At 39.6% G+C, this 22,041-nt stretch overlaps 2 protein-coding genes across 2 annotated transcripts in view; one reads left to right on the forward strand and one right to left on the reverse strand.

The window, feature by feature from the left end:
- Positions 1 to 534: 534 nt before the first annotated feature.
- LOC138597213 (lysosomal amino acid transporter 1 homolog) lies at positions 535 to 7,653 on the reverse strand. The gene is made up of 8 exons (XM_069668782.1): positions 7,517 to 7,653; positions 6,784 to 7,164; positions 6,490 to 6,619; positions 5,874 to 5,961; positions 4,820 to 4,929; positions 4,487 to 4,588; positions 3,065 to 3,250; positions 535 to 2,528 (listed from the first exon to the last, which is right to left on the reverse strand). Exons 2-8 carry the CDS (start codon positions 6,984 to 6,986, stop codon positions 2,412 to 2,414), a joined length of 936 nt encoding a protein of 311 aa, XP_069524883.1. The 5' UTR covers positions 6,987 to 7,164; positions 7,517 to 7,653; the 3' UTR covers positions 535 to 2,411.
- An 11,230-nt stretch (positions 7,654 to 18,883) lies between these two features.
- Positions 18,884 to 22,041, forward strand: part of veph1 (ventricular zone expressed PH domain-containing 1) — a 66,836-nt gene continuing 63,678 nt past the window's right edge. The window contains exons 1-2 of the mRNA XM_069668902.1: positions 18,884 to 19,021; positions 19,201 to 19,419. Of these exons, the coding sequence (XP_069525003.1) occupies positions 18,884 to 19,021; positions 19,201 to 19,419 (357 nt within the window). The remainder of the gene's footprint in view (positions 19,022 to 19,200; positions 19,420 to 22,041) is intronic.

The following is a 22,041-nucleotide window of genomic DNA, read 5'->3' on the forward strand; positions in this document are numbered from 1 at the left end:
TCTGTGAGCTTTCATCATATTTTGAGGAGTAAAAATTGTCCCATGCCCTGACAGAACAGGGCCAATATTTAATGTGACAATTGATTAAATCTACTCTGAGGAACTGTGTTAATTTTGGCGACCCCTTTGGACAAAGCTGTACCTCTTTTCTCTTTGATGATTTTGTCCTGTACATGCTTTAGTTGTGTTTTTTAACAAAAAATCTCATCCTGCTTTCTTTAACAGTCATATGTATCACTCACTTTACATTTTTGCCCTGAAAAATGTAAACAAAGGCAGCGTGCAGTTAACCGCATCATCTGACACCCCCAAAGCTTGTCGCTGATGGTCTGGTTTGCTTTTGTAGGGCATATAAAGTAATCAGAATTAATTTCCGTCTGTTCCATAACCAGTGAAAAACTCCTCACAGGTGCTTTAATATCCATAGAGAATAATTATTTTGCTTCAAATGTCTGCAAGAAAGCTAAAAAGCTAAAAATGGGTTACTCTATTTTTTTACCTTCTCATCAACCGAACAAAGACAAATATCTCATCTAAGAAATATTGCAGTTTATTCAAGTTTTTTTACAATATATTCACAGTTAAATTAATACATATGGTGGTTTTACATAGAGTAAATATCAGAGGACATTGTCAGTAAAAAACACCCTGGAACAGAGCTAACAAATACAATATAACTGGGCATGTACAGTTAGGCTATATGCAAGAAAATAAATACATTTAAGGAAACCGTGTCACCATTGAAGTGAAGCTACAGTCTTATAAATACTAAGTATCCTTAAGTATACACAAGTAATATAGACAAGGAATATTCAGTTTTTTGTTCTATGTTAAAAAAGTATATCAGGCTCATATAGAAATAATTGAGAAGGATCAAAGTAAGAATCATGCAATACAAAAATAATTAGCCAAAATGTATTCTGTAGGTGAAAATGTTTTCTTTAATTGCATATATTTGCAAATTAATGTTTTTATAGGGAAGTTGACTCAGAACAAATTGCCCCAATTGCTCCTTTCCCTACAGACTGTTTCCACACATGAAGCATTGTGCTCATACTAAGAGCCAGCTCGTTACACAAACTGGGAAAAAATAAATCACATCGACACTATACTGAGGTAGAGAAATTTGCAGATCAGTACTTTAGTTTTGCACATGATCTGGTTAAACAATAACAGCACCACATACATACTGTGTAACAACATTTGGCAAAAAAATTCGCAAATGATCTAAATAAATATCTGCTAACTGGATGTGCTCTTATAGCTCATAAATAAGACGACTATTTGTTCTGTTCTGTCTCTGCGCCCCTTTGATGACATCTATGTGTTTTGTTTCACTACCCTATTGAAGCTAATAAAGTGTTTTAAAAATAAATTTGACTTGACAAGATCATCTTCTGCTTTAAACCTGATGACAGAATAGAAACTAATCCTACTTCTGTTCCTATTCTTAGATCTATTTTAAAACAAATAAACATCCATGTCTTTGAATGTCTTTAAGATGTAACAAAAGCTTAAATAAACATCTGTCACTAACTTAGCAATCTAACTTGATTTAAATAAAAACACATGTTTTGAAATGGATATAAAGTGCATTTATATTAAGACTTTGTTTAGTTTAAAATGCACACATAATGTGTCTTTTTAAGAGAGCAGACAGTTAAGACAAGATGAGTAAAGCATCATCCCTTTGAAATAGAATTGAAGGAATAATATGCTTGCAGTCAAATTAACATCTTTCAGGTAGAAGGATGGCTCCTTGTAGAAAAACTCTGTAGTTTACAGCACTCAAATACCAAATAAGGTTAGACAGTAACACTTTAATCCCATAACATGAATCTTAGCATTACACTGCAATCCTCAATGGCAGTATGTACCCTGTCAAACTGTGTAAATATAACAGGCACTTCATTCTGCTATGATGGTTGCATTTGTGAAAAGACATCCAGGAGTAATCATCCTCTTCTTGGTGTGATGGTTCCCAATGGCAAATACAAATAATTATTCTATCCACAACAAAATGAAGGAATCCCAGTGGGAAAAAAATCATCAAAATGTCACTCATAACCGTAAAAAGGTTTTAGGAATGCTAACTCTCCTGCTTAGAGAATCACACATCAATGTTTCTTAAATAGTCCTGAATTTGATCTTATGTTTAGCTTCTCCAGCCTCTTCACCACATTAAAGCACCGAAGATTTGATCCCAGTGTCTGTCCTCTTAATAATAGGAAATTAGACTACAAGCACAAAGCAGTTGGCTGCTGGTACCTTCCACATTGCTTCTGAAAGGTCTGTGCTCTCCAAACTTATTAGGCATAAATCAATAATCCCCAAGAACCCACAGCGTGATTAAATTACAAACCGCAGACTGACCAGGCCAGTCCTGATTAAGTGCTCCACGTTGATGTGTACTATAACACCGACAGCTCCACTTCCTCACACAGCAGGGGCTCCACCTCTGGGATGCTGAGAAGTGTACTGCTTTTAGCAGAGTTGTTCTTCCTGTACATGACGAACTGGGCAGTCACCTGACTAAGTTAAGGCTCAACCAGAAAGCGTTTCCTGTTTTATCTTCTATTTAGGCAACCACTGATTTCTTCTCTGAAACACCCTGTGACATGAAGATATGAGACATGCTCTTTTCATCAGTTGCAAACTATTTCAGACAGACCACGGGTGATGTCTTCTTTTAAATTAATTGTTTTGTTACATTTTAGGAGTTACACCGAATGGCTTTCTTGACAAGAATGAGATTAAAATCTTGAAAATCTCTAACTTCCTATTCAAGTATTACATATAAGACTACAGCCACTATCCAGTTAGCTTAGCATAGCATATATATATATATACTGTACATTTTTGGTCATATTATACAAACAGGTCTATCAATATTTTATGAAAGAACTTATATGATCAATCAAAGACAGTTGTTAGGATGTTTAAATATTCAACACAGCTACAACATTTAATAAATTACAGCAAGTTTTTATATGCAGATATGATAAGAAAATATGAAAGACTTTGCACAGCCATTTTGAGGCTTGAATTGTAATTCAAAGGATACAAAGAAGTCAAGTATGAGGACACCCAGGCTGCCAATGAGCCAGGCCAGGTGTTTGATGATGAAGTTGTGTTTGGATCCCCTCAGTGCAGGCAGGACTACAATGACGCTCAACCCATATGTCCCATTGCCCATCATAGCCAGGGCGAACAACAGGTAAGAGGTGCCCTCTGTGGACTGTCGCTGGAACTAGATTATATAGAGAGAAAACAGCATTTAATTAATAAACCAAACAGCAGAACAGCACCTACAGTGGACTTGTAAGTCTTGTGTATCATGTCAGGGGGTTTAACTTCTTCCTGCTTATGTGAAAACCCACAGCAGAGAAAGGTGATGTGCTATTGGTTAACCACAAACAGGTTTCAGTTTCTTTCATGACAATCGATTTTCTTTGCATATATTTGTTGGTACAAAAATACAGACCACTGCAACAAGATTCAAGCTAAGACTGGTGCAATTTGTCCTTTTACTGCTACTAACAAGTCCCTGAAGTGATGCTAAGCAACAAGGAATTCATTCTACTAAGAAGTGCTGTATTGTCTCTAGCAGTGCACTGGGCATTGACAAGAAACGATCACACTGTTAGTTTACTCTAAATACAGTAACTAACAATAACAATATTCAGCATTAGTAGCATGAGGGATGTGCGTTATGTCAGTGTAGCTGAAATACAGGCAATACATTACCAGGGATAAGAGCGTCACTCCAATTTTGTGAAGCATTTTAACCTTGACTAAAAAATAGAGTTTTAGATTCTGTTGTAGCCACTGAGTTCATCTGTCCCCACAACTGGGAAATGTTGCCTGGCAACACAATATGAATACTCTTTAAATTACTGCATTATCTGGACCAAAACAATACTATACAATACAGCAAGTGCTTGCAATAGTTAACCTGAGGGTAATCGTAAATAACAGAGATAACAACTTTGGCAAAAGGAATGGTATGGTAAAAATGTTTAAAAGCTTTTTGCTAAAAGGTAAGCTCGTTTGAACATGAAAGAATTTCCACAGGCCAAATCCCACTTATACTTTTTACAAAAGTCAAGGAGTGCATGTGTGTGTGTGTGTGTGTGTGTGTGTGTGTGCCCTTAAGTTACTCTGGCACTGTCCACACACTGAGATGATCACCCCTCTGATTAATAGCTGCAGTCGAGCTAGGATGTTTCTCCAGCACAACTGCACCATTGTCTTAAACGTCTGCTTTCTATTTATACACATAAGCTGTGAATTCAAACAAACAAATCCCTCCTTCCCCTTCATACACACAAACACAGTCATTGTTGATGACTAATGGTTATATAATAAGTGTTTTCTACAGACCCCCTTAGATCAGACCCTGTCCAAGATCTCCTGTCAAGATGCTACTACCAACATGTGGAACCAGATTACAGAGAGAAGAAAACAAACTCCACATCAAACTTACATTTTTATAGAGCTGGGGGAAACGGGAGCAGAGGTAGAAGACCGATGCCAGGTATCCACATACATAGCCAGTGATTTCCACTGATCTGGAGGTAGAAGGATTCTGGCACAGAAGAAAACACAGAGAGGGAGAGAGAGAGGATTATGTGCAAAAATATTGCAACTACACAATAAACTAAACAATCACAATCTCCAATTAAAAGTGAATTATGTGTTTCAAATAAACCTTAAGATATCATGGGAAAAATACAAATTACATTAATGAAACTAAAATCTAACACCTGCACACATAGATGCGAACACATACAGTACACACTGGAGACAGTCCACCTACCTGGGTGTCTAAAGTTGTACTATTGTCTATGATGACTTTGGGTAAAGCCAGGAGAACTAACGTAGCGGCGCCACACCACATGAAGCAGAACCACTTCAACATTGGGCTTTCTAGGGATCACACACAAACACAACACAAAAACTGACAGTGAAGAAATGCAAATAATCCAGCAAGTACAATCTAACTTTTTGCATTAGCTGAAATTTACTCCACACCCTCTTTCAAAGTGCCTGTACATAATTTCTGTACCAACAAAGAGCAACAGAAGGGATTTGATTTTGTAGTTACAGTGACATTGCAAATGGCCAGCAAGGGCGAATAACAGAGCTGTGTACGGTCTTGGATAAGTCTCAGTACGTGATTATGTCTCATTGGCCAGTTACGCACTTTTGGCTGTGGTGGTAAACGCTCATAAGTACATAAGAGCTGGATCAGTCTGATCTGTTATCTCTGAAGTCAGCAGGTGGGTGATCTTTGGCTTCATAACACAGATTTCTCCTATCCTCTTGTATTTATCCTACATCGTTCATTAGTAAACCATTTCCATTAATATGAGGATTGGAATCTACATAATCGTTCTATCTCTGAGGGAAACAGCTGTGTTTAATAACTTTGCATGATTATCTAGCTAAGAAAATAAGAACATACCAAATTATTCTCACTCTTTAAGGAACCTTCCATCACATCAACATCAGAATCACGGTATTATTGTGGTCTTAAATATTATATGAGCACTGATCCCAGATATGCATCTTTAGATATATTGTTTATATTCTATAAGGCTCTATTTACACACACGGTCTGTGATTGAAGTTTCATCATTAATAAACTTGTAGAGCTGAGATTGTCCTTTGACCAACAAGGCCAAGCCTTCACTTTTGCAACGTTATGCAACTCAAATTAAATAGTTAATAAGTCAACAACAGGAAATACACCCTTCCCCACAATTACACTGTTCATTAAACTGGAGGTTTGTGATATGGCTGACTCACACAGCACACATGCACCGCCAGCTCCGTTTAAAACTGAACAGCTGAGACAATGTCAGGCTTACTTCTGCTGGAGCTGTTCTTGATCTTATAGTAGAGAAACTGGGAGATGAGGATCAGGTCTGTGAATATGTAGAACACCACTGTGACTACCTGAGAGAGGGACATCGAAAAGAAGATTCCATAGTCTATTCAGATTTAGATTTTGAAACTTAAGTCATAACATTTGCTGGTTATGGTTAGATGAGTTCATAATGTTTAGTTGTTCATTGACAGAGACAGGGCTTTTAAATTAGAAACCCAAGGAATCTTGTTAAATTAAAATGTCTGATCCAAATATGGTGAAAAAATTGTAAAATTTTAAACAATATATTCTTTTTTGTTTTCATTTTCTGATATATGCAAACTGAAAGTGAATTTGATTCAACACAAGCAAGCAAGGCAATATAAACACATGTCAACAAGCCAACAGTAAAAAGTGTGAGCACAGATTGCCCTCAATATAACAACTCACTAATTTCAGAGACATGGCAGGAAAGATTTGGAAAAAACAAAAATATGTCTACAGCTGAGACCTGTGAGGGATGAACAACTCTTCAATCAGTTCACAGCACTGTTATACACACTCTGAGGTCTCAACAGCTAAAAATGAAAGTTGTTACATTGAGATAGTGTGTTCACCTGAATGGGAAGCTGGCTGGTGAGGTAGCAACCTGCAAAGCTGGTCAGGTCTCCACTGAAGAGGAAGATAAGAAAGCCAAATGACATGGCCTCCTCCACCTTACCGTTCCGATAGGCCTCATAAACCTGCCTAGATAAATGGACAGACATAGATAACATCAAATGATTTCCATAGTGACAAATCAAAGACAATATTAGTCCAAGAACTGAGTTTTAAATCAAATTTTAACACTTGGTTAAGAATAATGTATATAACAATTCCTTTTCTACTTTCACAATTCCTTTACCACTTACGGTAGAGTGGACAGCAGGAAACAGAACATAGATACCAGTCCTATCACCACGCTGCAGTACTCCCACACATTATCCACACACTCCTCCAGCAGGTAGAGGATCCACGGGGTCCCGTTGACACACACAGGCCGGCCCACAGCTGGAGCTGTCCAGTTGGCGGTGGCCACGTCCACACTCTTCCCGGGGAAGCGCGCGGTGGCCATGGCGAGATGCCGGCTGCTTGCCCCTCAGCTGACCTCCTACTGCTGGCGCTGCCTCCAAAGTGTAAGGAGATGTGTGTTTATACCGGCAACAAGAACCAGACCTGATGGAAGCAGCTCTGACACACCTACCTACCACATAAAATACATGTGTGAAGACTTGTTCTGTCATTTGACGAGTCTGTGAAACAAAATAAATAAATAAATCACACATGGGCGACGCCACGTAAACATCAACTATAACATCAAGTACTGTACAAGTGAAAAGTGTAACAACTGGTTAGAGTTAAACCCCAAATAGTAATAACGTCTATATTTCCTAATATTTCCATATTGGTGATGCTTGTTTTAAATTATGACTCTATATTATTTAAAAAAATAAAAAATAAAATAACAAAACCGACGGGCCATCTGAATCTTATTCTGCATTAGCGTTTCCCATTGTTCAAATCATTGTTAAGGCAAATTTGCATTAGACTTGAGGATGAGATGCTAACAAAGATGGTTAAAATCAGCATTCAGTAGCCGCTCACCGGACAAAATGGACTCGATACAGATCACAGATTGTTTGTGGCTCTGCATGAACTTTTCCGACATCCTAAAACGTTTCTGCGTGCTCTTTTACCAGGAAATAACATTGCGATTAGCTAGCTCCTAGAGTTATCATCTATCGCTGGTGGTCCCTAGTGTCAAGACGTCCTGAAGGCATGACAACATCCTGTGAGAATTTTCAAAATAATATCCTTATAGACAGGAATTTGTATACAAAAACTTCTTATACCTATAAGCAGATTTATAATTATCGCAGATAATCTGAATAATTTAACAATTTGTTTGAAAGTTATCAAATTTTAATATATTTTGAGTTAACACATAAGGCTAGATACCTAGCTCTGACTCTACATGTAGGATGTGATATCCATGCAGAGGTACAACAGTTTATTTCCCCATTCTGTCATGTATAATGGAGATGCATAAGGCATATATCCCTCAAAAATGTCAATCTAGCCTATTGCAGTGGTCTGTGCGGGTGGAGAAGATAACCATTTGATTTTTCAAAAAACAATGTTGGGCCAATTTCAGAATATGTTTTACATTGACTGTTACAAATTACTGTCAGTTTAGATTAAGCAAGCTTTTCGTTTGCATTATAGGCCCTGAAGGTAGCAAGTCCAATGCTTTTATTTTGAAGGCCAAGGGGCCTTCACGATTTGTATTACACTGACGCGCCGGAAACTGCACAGATATAGTCACGTCGATCCAGATGGATGACTCCTGGGGAAATACCACCACCTGCTGATGACATTGGGAACATCATCAGTGCATACTGAGGGGCTTAAAGTAAATAAATAAGAAAATATGATTTATTAATGTAAATAACCATTCCAAAAAAACACTGTTAAAACAATTTTTTGGGGGAGATAATGTACTTCTTATCAATCAATCAATCAATCAAATTTTATTTGTATAGCGCCAAATCATAACCAGGGTTATCTCGAGACACTTTACAGAAAGAGCAGGTCTAGACCGACTCTTTGTTAAGTTATTTAAAGAGAGGCCCAACATGAATCCACCATGAGTAGCACTTAGCAATTCGGCACATTGGCAAGGAAAAACTTCCTTTTAACAGGCAGAAACCTCGAGCAGAACCAGACTCATGTTGAACAGCCATCTGCCTCGACTGGATGGGCCGAAAATGGGATAGAAGGAGATGCAGGATAGAGACAGGCAAAGAGAGCAACAACAACATATGTTCTTGTTACCACAACAACATATGTCCTTGTTACATGAACAACAACAGACACATACTTATGGTTACAATGCCAATAATAGTGGTAGACTAGGGTGAAGATTGGCTAAATAAATAAATAAATAAATAAATTAGCGAGAGAAGCAGAGTAATGATAAAGGCTGAGGTAATCGTAATTGTAACAGTTGAAGTCAACAGGTCTACTATTAGCATTAGCAGCAACAATAATGATACTATGGGGAAGGCTGATGTTAGTAGTTGTTGCAGTCGAGCAGGTCCACAGCAGCAGGTGGTCTGCAGCAACGATCCTCAGGAACCTTCAAGACAGGGAGCACAAGAACTCCCGGGAAGATATGTGGTTAGTAATGTTCTTAGATTATCATGTTATTGAAGCACTGCTACGACTAACACTGAAAATACAAGAGATAATAATAATTAAAATACATTTTTTTTTATTTAATAGGTTACATACAGTAAATCTTGCAGGACTATTAGCTGGTGTCATGTAACAAGGATTTTGCTGAGCAGTAGGCTCATTATGGCACTCAAGAAAACATTACACAGTATGTTTGAGCTGGGAGTAGAGATTAGGGATAAATTGGTTTGGAATGCAGCCATGAAGTCATTAGTCCTCATCTACCCCCGTTTCTCTCCATCCCCTCTATGGTACCATGCTGCTTTTAAGGTCTCTCAGAAAACTTAAGGAATTATTAATTCATTATTTAAAGTAAGCTAAAAAAAAGTTAGATTACCTCTTTTCTTCAAAAGGTTTGATTTGTATTGAAGTCAGTTAACACAATCTGTTGACATAAAATAGGTACAGTGAGTGAAAAAAGTAAGTTTGATTTTGATTAATTATGTTAGACACAAGCCTACATTTTTTAAACTTTCTACAAGAACAATAGCCCAATACCTACCAAAAGCTAGTTTTAGGCATGTAACCTGTATCATGTATGTGTAGTAAGGTGCAGAGCTACCTAAAACATCCATACCATTTTAGAACAGAGTGAATTCATTCTGATGTAGTCATATAGGCAAGAGTTTTATTTTTTGTTCTTGTTTAAGTGTAGGCCTGTTTATGATAGAATATATACAATGTGAATTACTACTCCGTTATCAGTTGAGACAGGCCATTATGAGCTGCTTCATAAGGTCATACATGTCATGATAGTTACTATATTTTCCGAGTTCCTGAAGGCAGCACTTCAACCTGTCCCTCGCTGCACCTGTTGCGTCGCGCGCTCTCAACGGCCGCATGATGGCGCGCTTTCCAATGGTGGTGGAGGATGAATGTAAGGCTTTCACTGTGGGGGGAACTTGAAGCTGTACAGGGGGAATTTGTGTTGCTATGTGCCGCTTACTGACCGCGGTTTGGAGGTACTGAACGAAGCTACAGATACCGTATCCGTGCCCCCTCGTCCTGCATGTAGCAGGTAAGCTAACCGACGCTGTAGGTGCTTTTAGGTATTGAATCCGTTTTTTTTGTTGTTGTTGCATGGTATTCTGATATTGGAGACAGAAACGCGTTGCCCGGCTCAATACATGCATGCCACCCACATTCCTTGATGTCGGGAAAGTTGACTGGACGAGGTGAAAGCTTTGGTCAGAGCAGCGATGTGCCCTAGCCTTCCCTGACCGGGCAGAAATTACATTTTCCCCAGGAAATGTTAAAAAGAATACACACGAGAGCACGCAGGTGCACTGAAGAGGTGTTTCCGTGGGCTTTCGCTGTATGAACTGAGTATATAATGAGGTTAAACACTTGTTAGTTATTGCAATGGTAGTGTATTGCAGGATACATAGATTGTCTATAGAAACAAACGAGTTGGACTGTATAGGTAAGAATAAACATGTGACACAGACACATGTTACACATTAAAGGCAGTATTTTTAAGTTTAGTTGTAAACGTTTTGGTATCCACATGTACAAACACCTGTTTTACTTCCAATATCCCCCCCTTTACGCTGTTTCGGTGTAAATACAGTGGAATGTACTCTGAGAGCTTGAAAGGCAAGTTCAGTCGCATTACTCACATTTAGTCCGTGCCTTTTTTTCTCTTAATCCTGTGTGCAACTTTGCAATCTACTGTTGCTTCTCCATTTTTGTGTGAATACAGACAGGGTGGGGGTTGAGTGGGAATGACACCCCTCAAGGTCACAGACAGACAGACAGACAGACAGATGCTGATGTCCCAGGACGGAATGATATTATCTAGATTGTACCTAAATATGAACTATTATTTAATGAATATACCATCTTCTTTTCACCTGCTGTGTGAAATGAATGTACTGTGTGCATTTATCTGCTGTATTTAAATAGCATCCAGCAATGCATTTATTCAGTCACGTTCTCATTCAGTTTGCTTTACTGTCAAATCTGGCATTCTTAATGAAAGCTTATTGCAGGGCAGTAGGGCACATGAATAAACAGTCTAGCCTATATTCTTCTCTCCAGCCTGCAATGACCAAAATCACATATTATTGTAGGCTACTTTGTTTTATTCATGTGCTTTATTCTGAACTGCAAGTCCTTACTTTGATTTATTATGTGACTTGTTATGTTATCTTGGAATGAGGGCAGTCTGCTCTCCTATGATAGGATGGCTAAACTTGGTGTATGTTATCGTTTTGCATCTTTGCACTTCCTTGTGCTGATGGCAGTGAAGTGATTTTCAACTCAGGAAAGGAAGTTTGGTGTATTCCTATTAACAGCCTGAAGGATTGGGCCAGTTTTTTCCATGATATACAGGGGAAGCTGTAATTCATTCTTAGTGTAATAACCTATTTAACTCACTCAGGAAGCAGGAAATCTTTATACTCTGGAGGACAAGTTATGAAAAGATTTCTAAACTTAGAAACATATTAAACATGCAGGATATTTGAAATCAGCTCCCTATTAAGAACATTTTATGCGCTGAATTCATTTCTTTAATCCTGCAATCCTGGGTCAGACCTGTATGTGCTGAAACCATAACATAGTTCCGTTCAGCACCTCTCAGCAAAAGGTTCTGAGTTTAGGCTGCGGAAGGCAGCGGGGAGGAATGAATAATGAATGGTTTAGAAAATGTGCGTGAATGTTAGTTGGCGGAGTGTGGCGGTAATGCACTACTCCAACCAGCACTTCTCACTTCTCTGTGCTGTGGAAATCCTCTCAGCAGTCAGGAGTCTCACAGAGCAGCAGAGCCAAACTTGCTCGCTTTGGGTTGGATTCACTGCCATTTGACACAGATATGCCTGCAGAGACACACACGCACACTTACATCCACACGTATGAACACAAACGCAGTAAGTCAATTCAAATAAGTCTACAGAGACCTTCCACTTGAAGGAGATTTTCTTTTCGTGATGATTTTTTTTTTTTTTTGCCTGTCTGGGACTCGAATTAGTTTCACCGATGAATCCTGCACGGTTGGTCCCAAAAGATATTTTTATGTGGCAAGTCTGGATTAAAGATGAGAGTTTGAATAGTGCATGACTGATGTGAAAGAAAAACCAAAGGGAATGGAAGTATAAAGTGAGATAGGTAACTTCTATTTCGTTAAAGAGCAGAAATAAATCATTGATTAGCCCATCAACTGGATAAAAGGCCACACATGCATGGCATAAATCAGTCCATGTATCAGAACCATCTTTAACTTTTTGAGAACGTTTCTTCTCTATCTGCACTATGGTGTCCATAAATGTCACATTAAGTGCCTGTCATCTGGTTCTGAGTTCTCTGATCAAGTCCACAGTGACTGCCCTCAACAGATGGAGTGAGATATTGGCTCCCTTGCTTCCCCCTCATTCACAGTCTGTGTTTTCTCTCTCTGTCTCTCCATGCTGCCCTGTCTTGTCTCTCTTTATCTCTTGGTGGCTTCAGTGTCTTTTACAGTAGCTGCACTCTCCTGCTCCTGTTTCACTGTAATTCCCAATCGGGGCTGCACAGCTGCATAACTGCAAGGTATAAATAATGAAGAACATTCCCTTTCTCCCACACACCCACACACACATATAAACATATATAATACAGTTGGCTCCTACAGTATGTTGATAAGCTGAACCTTAGGGGTCTATCTTTCAAGACTTCTTAAGTGAGTTCTCTGCGGCAGCGTGGAACTATTTCCAAAGTCTTCAGGGAGTCTCTTCTTTGTGACTTATTCATCTTAGTATTCATGAAATTCATGGCATCAGTTACATAACCGATTGGCCCAGAAAATACTATCAATGTAACCAGCTTTTTATCATAGCTTTAATAAAGACAATAGATATCTGCACAGGAAATAGAAGGATGATATTTGAGGACCAAAACAAGAGGTATAACAGTATGGCGTATGTGGACTGTTGAATGTATGGAGATCTTTAGGTTGAAAGATGTCTTTGGTTGTTGTCAAAACAAAGATACTAATTTTGGGACAAGATAGCGGACTGAGAAACCTAACAGGTTTTACAAGGAGTCCAGGAATGGTTCAGATGCACAAAGGTCCAATTATACCAGCAGATATAGTTGTTTAGATTAGACCTGAAACAATAGGTTGATTAGTTTATTCATTTATTAATTTCAAACCACACATTTTCTCTTTTTTTAACCTTCCCCAGTCTAAAGATTTGCTGTTTTTTCTCTGTTTTTATTTGACTTTAAACTTAATATCTTTGGGGTTAGGAACGAAACTGAGATCTTTGAGATTACCAATTCGGCCTCATTTCCCAGGATACCCTCCAACTTTCCCAACATCCTGCAACCAAAGCTGTACATGTTTGACTATTGCACTGAATTGAGCTAACACACTGCAACATGAAGTTCTGCATTCACTATATAGAACGATAACTTTACTGCAGTTTTTAAACATCTGTCACACATTCATAATCACACATGAACAAAAGGAGCACTGACTTGCTATAACGACAGTTACATTTACAAAAGAGCCAAACACATCCAGTACCAAAACCCTGTAACCCCATTAAGAGCACACTAATGGCCAGTTGGGCATGTTTCTGTCCTAATGGTGTGAGATGAGGAACTTCAAACTGTTTTTTGAAAAGCAGCTTTCCAGCAGGAATGAGGCTGCCTGTACTCCGGACCCCCACCTCCTCCTTCTTCTTCTTCCCCCCACTCTCAAATCCACAAAATAATTATGTGCATAAATAAAGACTGAAAGAAAGGGAAAGAAAGAATTCAGCTGGGAACTTCTGTAAAGTGTGACTGACAGAAAGAAGAAAAAGAGAAGGGAAAGATGGGAAATATTTCACCCTCAGTCAGATATGACGCAGCAATTTGGAGAAAACTGTGGAATTCAAGACTTTTTTTCCTGCTGCAGCCCCTTTCTGTGTCTCCCTTTCACCTTTTTTAAAGTATTTGCGCCAGTGTGTATTTGTGTGTGTGTGTTTCTTGCAGGCTGAGCAGGTGCAGATTACACAGAAGGATAGGGCCGACTGAGCAGAGAGAGAGGTGGAGAGAGGGTGGGGAGGGTGGTCTGTCTTATAGGTCATACAAAAGAGCCAGTGTTTCCTCTCTGTCCCTCTGAGAGCGCTGAGTGAAGACAGTCGTGGCAGCGCTGGAGGAAAGAGAGGGAGGCCCTTTGGTCACATTGTCCTCACATAGCCCCCACCCATAGGCTCCCCCTGCAGCATGCACACCCCCTGTCACCCCTCACCCAGTGGCCCACTCACGCGGCTCTCCTGCAACATGTGGGTGCCTGCTAGAGAAGTTGTTATATGTTGTTGAAAGTATTTGCAGAAGTGTGACAAAGAGCGAGAGCAAAATGACGACCCAAATTTATAAGCATTTATATTGAGAGTGTGTATCATAAAATACAGGTGAAATCAAGGTAATCAGACTGTCTTTTAATGTGTGTGCGTGTGTGTGTCTGTGTGTGTTTAAAGGCTGCATTCCTGAGCTTGCTGAGCCGTAGCTGGGTGATTAATAGTAACTAGCTGATTGTTTAAGAAGTGAAATTCCTCAGGCCTGTTTTTTCCTCTGCTTTTACACACACACGCATGCACCCACACACACGCACACACACACACACTCACACACACACAACCAGGTGCTCAGCCAGGCTGTGACATAGCAAGAGCAGGAAAGGGTACAGTCAGTGTGTATTACACTGCATGTAGAGGTGTGTGTGTGTGTGTGTGTGTGTGTGTGTGTGTATGGGAGTGTTGTTGAGGCATTCAGGTAGAATAAAGGACGCTCAGTATGCGAGTTGTCTGCAGGTTACACAGGGAATTCAGGACAGTGAAACATTATCCACCTCTGGCTTTCTCTCTGTGTGTCTGTCAGCTGCTCTGACGCTCTGTCTCTGTCTGTCTGAGTGTGAATGTGTCTAACTGTCATTCCTCCTCTTCTCCTGTGTTTCGTGTTTATTTTCTCTTTTGCCTCACACTGATCCACTCCATCTCTCCCGCTTGTCTTCTTATCTATACTTGTCTTCTTGTCTATATTACCTTGTATTGCATGCACCTCTATAATGCAATACATATCAGCAGCATCATCATCACAAATTGAAGCCTCCAGAATACTTTTTAAATACTTATTCAACCCCTCACAAACTAAGCATTAAACCCTTCATAGAGGAGTTATATTATGCTGCACTGATTTTAGCAAGGTGTACTGAATAAAGGAATATTGCTATACAGTGTGGTGACTGATAGCCCTCCAACCATGCACAGAAATATCGCTGATTGTCTCTCACACAACAAGGATAAAAGGTGTGTATGTGTGTGTGTGAGAGATAAATCGCTTTGCTTCGTGTTTATGGTTGTTTTGTTGTTTTGGTCCCAGCAGCCTGGCTTGGACCAATAAGAATTCCTGATGTGGTATCCTGGCAATGGGTGGGTTTCCATGGCAGTCACCGGCTTGGCAGGACAGATAACGGTCTCCCAAGTGCTCCGCTTTGTGCCGTCCATTTGGTCGAGCTTGGGCCCGCTCCAATGTGACTTCAGAGAAATGTTGCGAGGACGAGTTGACGTCTGATTGTAGAGAGAACGAGGCGAAGCAGACAATGACACAGATACATACGCTTAGCTGTTCATCCTCTGAAAGGAGGCAGCAGACGAGCTGGGTGGCTCCTTTGAAGAGTGTGTGTTTGTGTGTGTTTCTCACAAAATATTTCTGGCATAGGAACATGCAGTGTGTGTGCAGTTAAGTTTTTTGGGGACAGATATTCTTAAGGCATAGAACAAGCGTGCATAGGTTTTGTATGTAAGTTGTGTGTGTGTGTGTATGTGTGTGTGTAAACTCCCCTCTGCCCTTCCGGTGCCCCTCGTAGTGTTAATGTTTTAATGTTTAATTGAGGTGCACAGAAACAGCGATAATGATTAACATGAAGTATTTGAATTCCCACAAGGGACTCCATTCATAACACTTTATGTCATTCTCATTGAACCGCGAGATTTACCTCATTCATTATGGACAATTTTTGTATGGTTACAAATACTTAAAAGCATTAAGAATATAAAAAATGTATTTTTTTAATATATTCCAAAAAGATCCCTCTTGTAAATACTGTCTTTGCAATTGAATGGACATGATTGGGTTAAAAATTTTGTGTGAACCCACCACAATGTAGGAAATACGCTGGATGGGCGATATAACATCAACAAAGGCAGTCACCCAAAATGTCACTGAGGCACAGTTTAAGCAAACAACTCTGTGAACTAGACACACTTTCCCATGAATGCGTGTGTGTGTGTGTGTGTGTGTGTGTGTGTGTGTGTGTGTGTGTGTGTGTGTGTGTGTGCGTGCGTGTGTGTGTGTGCGCATTTTCCTAGGTCTGTGTAAGTTTGAAGCAGATATGTCACACATTACCAAGGAGTAATTTTGTTCACAGCACCACATATTAACTTACATGTACTGTGTCTGTAGAAAGAGATAAACTGAATACGAGAAAACTGCAGAAGAGAAAGATTGTTACATTTTTAATAGGAGAAGTTATGACATGGCGTTTTTGAGATACTTTTAACATTGTTATTAAATGTCATCAGCATCATTTTTTGCACTTTTTTTTGTTGGGAGTTAAATGAAAAGATTTATACTAATCTCATGTCTATGCTCATGAAGCTACTTAGCTTAGCATAAAGACTGAGAACAGGAGGGAAGTGCTTGCCTGTCTCTGCTTAAAGGAGCAATTTGTCCCTGGAAAAAGCCACTCTCAGTCAAAGCTGGTGTTCTCTGTAATCGATAGAAGCAAAAATATAGCTGTGGAGAAAGTTGTCCAAGCAGCTTGTGGTTTCGCCCATTCTACATTCCTACAATACCCAGCATGAATTGCACCCCTTCCTCTGAAATAAACGGCCCATCGAGAGATGCTGGAGTAAAATACTACCGTTTTCGCTGCAGGCAATGGGTCAGAGCGATGCAGAATCCGAAATACGATGAGAATATACCGTTGGATCGTCTAAAAAAATCTTCGGGTCTACATTTCACCCCGAATGATTTTGAACGAGACATGACATCAGAGGCGGGCGTCCTAGATTGAGGAAGTGTAGTTTAGCATGCTCTCTGACCTGTGCCAGATGACGCGTTTTACGTAGTCTGGCAGAGGTTTCTCAGGGCCCATTGGAGAAGCTGATAGTGTCCTCCAAAGGCACAGAGCCAAATTGCATTTTTTTCCTACCACAATGGCATTAGCTCCCCATATTAGCATGATAGGACTGAGGTTGAAAAAAAGACATGTAGACAGGATGAGCTGGGAATCGAACTGTTGACCTTCTGATTGGAGGGCAACCTGCTGAAACCCTGAACCACAGACGCCAAACAAATTTCCCCTGAAGTTAACTAATTAATACATCATATCTCATGGACTAAATCACACACAGAAAAAGATATTAAGTTGTGGTCTTACAGGATTTATATGCCGGATATGTTGGCCGACAGCTACTGAAGTTTCCATGTCTTGCGTCATCACAGAAAAAACGCATTTCCCAGAAGTTACTGCAACAAGCCACAGTGTCGATTAGTCGATTTTGTTACCTTTGGGCAGTGACAGGCTGTTTCTACTGCTGTCCCCGAAAAGTCCAAGATTTTTGTTTTTTTAGCTGAGTCAATGTACACAGAGCACTGCAGGGAAACTTGACAAAATGACCATTCACAGTTTATAGTTTACAAGGCTACTAATGGTAGCCAAATTATCTGCAGAGGTCTTGCCCTCTCCAAACCAAAAATACTGGTTTAAATCCATATTAAAACCATATTTTAAATCCATATTCAAACAAGTAAAGACACTGAATAGAGCAGCTGGATTTATATTAAAAAAAGTTTCTACTGTGCTTTTTAGCAGACGGATATCAGTGAATGCTCGATTATTCCAAAAGGTTTTGGTTTCTTTAGTGTTCATTTACAAGGTTTCTACTGGGAAACAAATCATCTCCTCTTCTTTGAAATACACAAACCTGGTAATTGCAACATAAAAACTAAAGGGCTGCTTGCTGTAGATTCATATACAACAGACAAATATGAGAGTTTCTGAAACTTTGTTTTTTGGTTCTCCAAGTTGTGCCAGTCTGTTCCTCAAGACCAAATACCCCTGAGTTAACCTCTACAGCTTCTCATATCGGCTCATGATGGATTTTCTTTGTCTCAGCAGCTCATTCTTGTTTTTGCCAGAATATAATTTGTATACTAAATGAATACCCCAGCATTAAGTTGTCTTTAGTTGATCTAAATCTCTCTGTCCCTTTCTCTCCTTCAGGACTCTGCTGTAGAAAGACTGCCTTCTCCTGAATATGCCTTGTCTCCATGGTAACAGGCCACCGGCAGACCCAGAAAAGCATTGGGCCACATGTCCATTCTCGTCCAACTTACCTGATTCATTGACTGTACTGAAGAGGACTTGAACCAAAACTGAAACAATTAATGATTCTGAAAATATGTGTCATGCTCTCTGTTACTCTTTGTGGTTATTTTTCAAATTATTGGCATTCAAAGGAGACAGAGTGCCTAATAGTGCCTGAAAATTTAAGTTGAAGTTTATAAGGTGTTACTTTCTACTCTTCTTCCCACAATGCAGAGGACTCTGAATATTCATTAAACCAAGAGGAAAATATTTTTCAAAAGTTTGTTTTGAATGGATCATCATGTCAGGGATGTATTTAAACTCAGTTGAGGGATCTTAAACTGGGCAGCACCTGTCCCAAACTGGTCTGAAAGGAGTCCCAAACCAGGACCAGGATGCACCAACTGTTCAGCCGGGTGCTGGGGCAGAGGGATCTGTCCAGAGCGGGGGATCTATTTTCTCTGGAGGACACAGAGATTAAAGACTGTCTTTCCCAGGCTCTGGACCAGATCAAGGCTATCTCCTGCTCACCGGTCAGTAGACGCGACTAGACAGGCGTAACCTACACACTTTGATGTTATTTATCCAAATGTTAGAGGGCACCCGCCACTTTAATTAATTATTCATGTGCTTATCCATAATTCATCTTTTTGTCCTTAATTTATTATTTCATCCATAATTTTGCATCCTCTTACTGTCCACTGGCTGACAGGACTATTTGACCAACGACAACGACCAGGCAGTGGTTGAGATTTGCATCACACGGATCACCACGGCCATAAGAGAGACGGGCTCCATTGAGCAGCACAGCAGGGCGCTGGTGGGGCTGTGGGAGTCGTGTCTGGAACATAACCTCACCCCGCAAGGTGAAAACACAGAGGACACACCGCATGCCAAGATAGCCTCCGACATCACCAGCTGTATCCTTCAGGTACGCCCACACTCGTTCACAAACAAGACATTGTTTTGTTGAGTTTCTTCCAGGGAAAAGTAATTCTGTTTTTCGTGATTCGGGGGGGGGGGGGCAAAATTCACAAGAAATTGCAAAAGAAAACTGCCCTTTTAGTTGTTATACAAGGCTGTCATTCATTATATTGTAGGATTATTAGTGAGCCATTAATCTGTCAGTATTATTATACTGTTGGAGCTAATTTGACCATTTTTTTAAAGACTGTTGGGTAATTTAATGTGTAACAGTTTATAATGTGTTATAAGATAATTATAGGTTTTGATTGAAGCCAGTGTCATCCACAAACATACCACTCTACCCCTGCTCGTACTGGCCCTTGTCACAGGTTAAATATCTAATGTCGAGTTTTGAGCCTTTTTAACCCACAAGGGATTTTGTCCTCTAAAATATATGGATTTGTCTTATCTGTAATACAATTAAAGGCTTGATGAGTTAAAACTATTCAGTATATCAGAGGAGGAAAAAGCAATGAAGTGTTATGAAAATCATTTAAATTTAGCAAAACAGTATCTCTTTTCCTGGTATCATCTTGCAACCCCTGAGATGTATCTTCAGACCGCCTCTAATCTAACACTTCACACAAAAATGCTGGAAACACAGTTTGTTTTTCTAAGTTTTTATTTTTTGATACCTAGAAAACATGCAAATCATAAGCTCCAAATGTCCTGCTATTTAAAAAAGTAAACATCAGGCTGAAAGGCATTGTGGGTATTTTGAAGTAAAAGTAAATGAGGAAGGTTGAAGGAAATTGTGTAGAGAAGCATAAATCATAACATCCATCATACAGCATATCCAAAGGTGGATTTTTGCTTTTAAGAGCAAACAGACTTATATAATCATGGCTGGGGGTCTTTAAAATGTAAATTTAAATCTTGCCTACTTTTCCCATCAGACCTGCAGAGCTAAAAGGCTTAAGAGCAGAGGGACTCTCTCTCTCGCTCCCTCTTACTCTCTCTTCCTCTTTCCATTTTGGTTGGGAATAGGAATGTGCTTAATACCAGCGTAATGAGACTGATTCTTGATGAAAGGCATGCATGCACACACACACACACACACACACACACACACACATAGAGGTGAGACTAAAAGTTCTGACAGCTCTGACGGCAGCTCCAGGCTCTGATGTTCTGACTCCAGCAGTTATCATGAGAGCACTTCTCTCTCTTCACTCTGTCGCTGTGTCTTTCACTGATCTGTTCTAATCCTGATTTCATTCTGCGTGTTTCCCCTGTCTCACTTGTTCTATCTTCTTCTCTTACCCTCTGACTATCTTTATCTCTTCTCTGATCTCTTTTATTCTCTTTGTATTCTTGTCATTTGGAATCTATGGATGCACAGACTTATCCTTCCAGTGAAACTCCCTACGAGAGGAAAGAAGTGAGCAACAGACTGAAGGAGTGTTTTTATTTGCACAGCTCACACACATACTGTATGTTCCCACAGATTTCTGGCTTATGACAGAATCTTCAGTGTTTTTTATATGAGCTGCTTGATCTGTGCTGTGGTGACAAACTCTTCTCATATGACGAAATGTTACATAGATCAGAGCATCTATGTGTGAAACACCTTTCAGGGCACTCACACTGTACTTTTCTATTAAAATTTCAGGCCTGAAAAATGAATCCAAATAGTTTGATGGATCATCCTGATTAGTGAATAATTCAATTTTTGTGAATACATTGTCTGCACTGCCATCATGTGGTAGAATAGAGGTGTGACAGACAAATAGAAAGGAAGACTGTTCAACTCTCTCAAACATCAATGGTAGATAACAGATTGAAAAGCATTCTGGGTATTCTGAAGCAGAAGAAGACAAGGAAGGTTGAGATTGAAGTTGAGAATGGATTATTATGTACAGTGAAGATTACAGGTTAGTGATGCATCTCGAAAGACATCTTGTGGATTCTTGCTTTTTACTCTTACTTTACTTCTTACTTTCCCCAACAGACCTCTGCAGTTAAAAAAAGCATTAAACAAGTGACTTTCTCTTTTCCAAGTGTCTTAGCAGAACAGGTCCCTTGGGGCGCTGGATCAGCAGCAAACACTTTTTGGCTCTCTGTGTTCCCCCATCGGTCTCATACACACAAACACATGTGCCTGTTCAAACAGACTTGAAGTCTGTCCTGTTGAGGGTGCTAGTGCATTTCAAATCCCCTTCCTTCTTCTACTGCCTGTAATTGTTCACAGAGACAAATGTCTGCAAGTTTTCTGCATCCTCAAATGGAAATGTGTTGAGAGTGTTAACGCCACTGTTCTCACCAGAGTCTTCAAATATCAGTCACCTGTTCTCCTTGGTTATTAAAGAAGACATAAAGGCTAACACTGTAAGAGCAGGATGTTCCTTCTTTCTGTTGTCACTATGCAAACCCAGGAGAAGACAGAGCTCTATTATTCTTGTTGCAAAATACCTTCTTTTTGAGCATATGTACTACATCTGAATAGAGATTCTACAGAGATTGCCCTTTGGTGCACAGAACTGAATTCTGGACTACAGTGTGTTTGTTAACTCTTTGACCACAAATCGCTTTAATATAGAATTTAATTTTCAGACCTGCTGCTGCCTCCACACTAAGCTCCTTTGAA

This window comes from Semicossyphus pulcher, unplaced genomic scaffold, assembly GCF_022749685.1.
Source record: "Semicossyphus pulcher isolate SPU_LCO1_2020_fin unplaced genomic scaffold, fSemPul1.0.p SCAF_19, whole genome shotgun sequence".
In the NCBI taxonomy this organism is placed as follows: Eukaryota; Metazoa; Chordata; class Actinopteri; order Labriformes; family Labridae; genus Semicossyphus; species Semicossyphus pulcher.

Bases quoted from the DNA above. Each gene is read 5' to 3' on its own strand.
- LOC138597213 (XM_069668782.1), bottom strand. From the start codon at position 6,986: ATGGCCACCGCGCGCTTCCCCGGGAAGAGTGTGGACGTGGCCACCGCC. The intron at 4,589-4,819 runs GTAGGTGGACTG...CTTCTGTGCCAG, and splicing joins GTACAACTTTAGACACCCAG to AATCCTTCTACCTCCAGATC. The intron at 3,251-4,486 runs GTAAGTTTGATG...TATATAATCTAG, and splicing joins TCCCCCAGCTCTATAAAAAT to TTCCAGCGACAGTCCACAGA.